This window comes from Helianthus annuus, chromosome 2 (assembly GCF_002127325.2).
Source record: "Helianthus annuus cultivar XRQ/B chromosome 2, HanXRQr2.0-SUNRISE, whole genome shotgun sequence".
In the NCBI taxonomy this organism is placed as follows: domain Eukaryota; kingdom Viridiplantae; phylum Streptophyta; class Magnoliopsida; order Asterales; family Asteraceae; genus Helianthus; species Helianthus annuus.
This window is the reverse complement of record NC_035434.2, coordinates 154197499-154199948: the sequence shown is the minus strand read 5'-3', so window position 1 is coordinate 154199948 and position 2450 is coordinate 154197499. Positions and strand designations below refer to the sequence as shown.

The 2450-nt window shown below is 37.7% G+C and overlaps 1 protein-coding gene across 1 annotated transcript; it reads left to right on the top strand.

Annotated features, from left to right (window-relative positions):
- Positions 1 to 200: 200 nt before the first annotated feature.
- Positions 201 to 1585, top strand: LOC110924619 (protein kinase 4). Its single transcript, XM_022168612.2, has one exon. It carries the CDS (start codon positions 378 to 380, stop codon positions 1542 to 1544), a length of 1167 nt encoding a protein of 388 aa, XP_022024304.1. The 5' UTR covers positions 201 to 377; the 3' UTR covers positions 1545 to 1585.
- The last annotated feature ends 865 nt before the right edge of the window (positions 1586 to 2450 follow it).

Sequence of the window (2450 nt, the reverse complement as noted above, 5' to 3'; positions counted from 1 at the left end):
ATTGATTACTTTCGTAATGCCCAAAATATTATTAGCTGTAATAAAATTCATATATTTTGCCATATGTAACAGACTAACCACAATTTATAAAATCTTATTATAACTCAACATATTAGCATATATTAAGGTAGATCTTTGTCACATAGTAATTATTTCAAACCAAAGCAACACTCCTATATTAACCACCATCAACCCATTATCCCCCTTCCCACTTCCCCTACCCACTCACTCTCTCTCTAAAACCTCCATATTTGAGGCTAGAGAGAGAAACCAAAACACACCTTTAACATACACTCTTTTGTGCCCTTCTTCATTTGAGTGAAAAAAAAGTGAGGTTTCTTTTTTTTTTTTTAATTGTTTGAATTTAAAGCACAAAAATGAATAAACCAACAAAACCCATATCAAGCCCAGGAAGAACAACAACAACAACAACAGAGAAGTTCCCACCGCCATTGATGAGGTTTTTAAGAAGCAACGTGGGAAACAAGAGCAGAAGAAGGTCACGTGCCAGCCCTATGTTCGTTAGAAAGAAAAACACACTAATCGAGACCACACAAGAACCATCTTCACCTAAAGTCACGTGCATCGGCCAAGTCCGTGTCAGCCGCTCCAAGAAAAAAAACCACAAAACCACCACCGCCACCACAACCAACCACCACCACCGCAACCGCCTCTGCCGTTGCCTTAGAACCATCAAACCGTTCTCGTGTACAAACGTTTGGTCCAAATGGGTAACTTTATTTCGATGCTGGAAATGCGGAAACTCCAGAACAAACACAAACAACGCACCCCAACACCAGCAACACCAACAAGAAGAAAACCACCAAGGAGAAGAACAAAAACAAGAACGGGTCTCGTTCTTTCGATGCTGCGGGAGTTATAAAAACTCCAGAAAACACAAACAACACCAGCAGAAGCAACATCTTCACCAACAAGAGCAACACCAACAAGAAGAAAACCTCCAAGAAGAAGAAGAACAAAAACAAGAACTGGTCTCGTTCTTTCGATGCGGGAGTTATAAAAACTCCGGAAAACACAGACAACACCAACAGAAGCAACATGTTGAGCAACACCAACAAGGAGAAAACCACCAAGAAGGAGAAGAAAAACAAAAACAAGAACTGATCTCGTTCTTCCGGAGTTATAAAAACTCCGGAAAAATCAAACAAGAACACCAAAAAGAACCAGAAGATGATGTACAGCATGTAACACCAACAGAAGTTGATAATATAAATGAAAGTTTGATATCACGAACGCCGCCGAAGAACGCGTTCTTGTTGACGAGGTGTAGATCTGCACCGTACAGGTCGTCTTCATTGGCGAACATATTTAGGGAATCAATGATGGAGAAAAGTGATGAAGAAGTTGAAGATACAATGAAAGAGTTGAAGATTGAAAAGGAAGATGAAGAAGATGAAGAAGATGAAGAAGAAGAAGATGTAGGTACATGTAATGAAGGTGAAGAATTAAAAGAAGTGCCATTGATTCTGGGCAGGTGTAAATCAGAACCAGCAAGAACATGGGATCAATTACTTCGTGTATGAGTTTGACTTAATTAACTGTGATTAGTTGGTTATTTTTATTTTGTTTTGTTTTTAAGTTACTATATTTTTTTAAAACTTTCTTTTATATATTTTTGTAGTTTATTAAAGTTTATAAAATATGGATTTTATAAAGATAGGTTGTATAAAGTGTTTAATGTTTTTACCCTTGCGAAATTACTGTTGTTACCTGACATATAGACATTGTGACTCTAACTAAAACTACACGTCTACATGAGTGTAATGGTTTAACTAGAAATAAAATAAAATATAATAATAAAATAAGAAAATGGTGATTGGTTGTATTGGTGGACCCCATCTTCCCGTGCTCCCCTAACGCTTGTTATTCCTCGGCTCTTCCCCTCCTATGCAACCCTGATGCGGTGTTTGGCGCCCATATTGATTTGGCATGGAGCGGTAGACCACTGCGCATTTGGTCTTTAAGACGTCATCTAGTGGTTTAGTGGTGTACTTCCATAACTAAAAGGTTGGGAGTTAATTCAAATCATGTAAGGTGTAGATGTGTAGGGCTATCCTTTTTTACTTGAAACCCGACCCGACATGCAAGGTGTAGATGCATAGGGCTATCCTTTTTTTACTTGAAACCCGCCCCGAATATGAATCCATATGAACCCGAGAGACTACCCGAACTTGAATAACCTGGACCCGACCAACCTAAACCTTAAATAGGTTGGTTATCGGGTCAATTTTTCCCAAAAAAAAAAAACGCAGAAGAACCCGACCCGAAAACCCTGAATGAAAAGTCAACCACTATTTTTTTTATAGATGCCATTTGGTTTAAAATGTTTCGTATTGGGAACATTAAGTTTATGAACTTTTGAACATTATCATGTTGTTAAATGATTTTTGAATAATTTGATGATATGAATTTAGTAGCATGATAAATTT

Excerpts from the sequence above, each read along its gene's own strand:
- LOC110924619 (XM_022168612.2), top strand. The coding sequence starts at position 378 with ATGAATAAACCAACAAAACCCATATCAAGCCCAGGAAGAACAACAACA.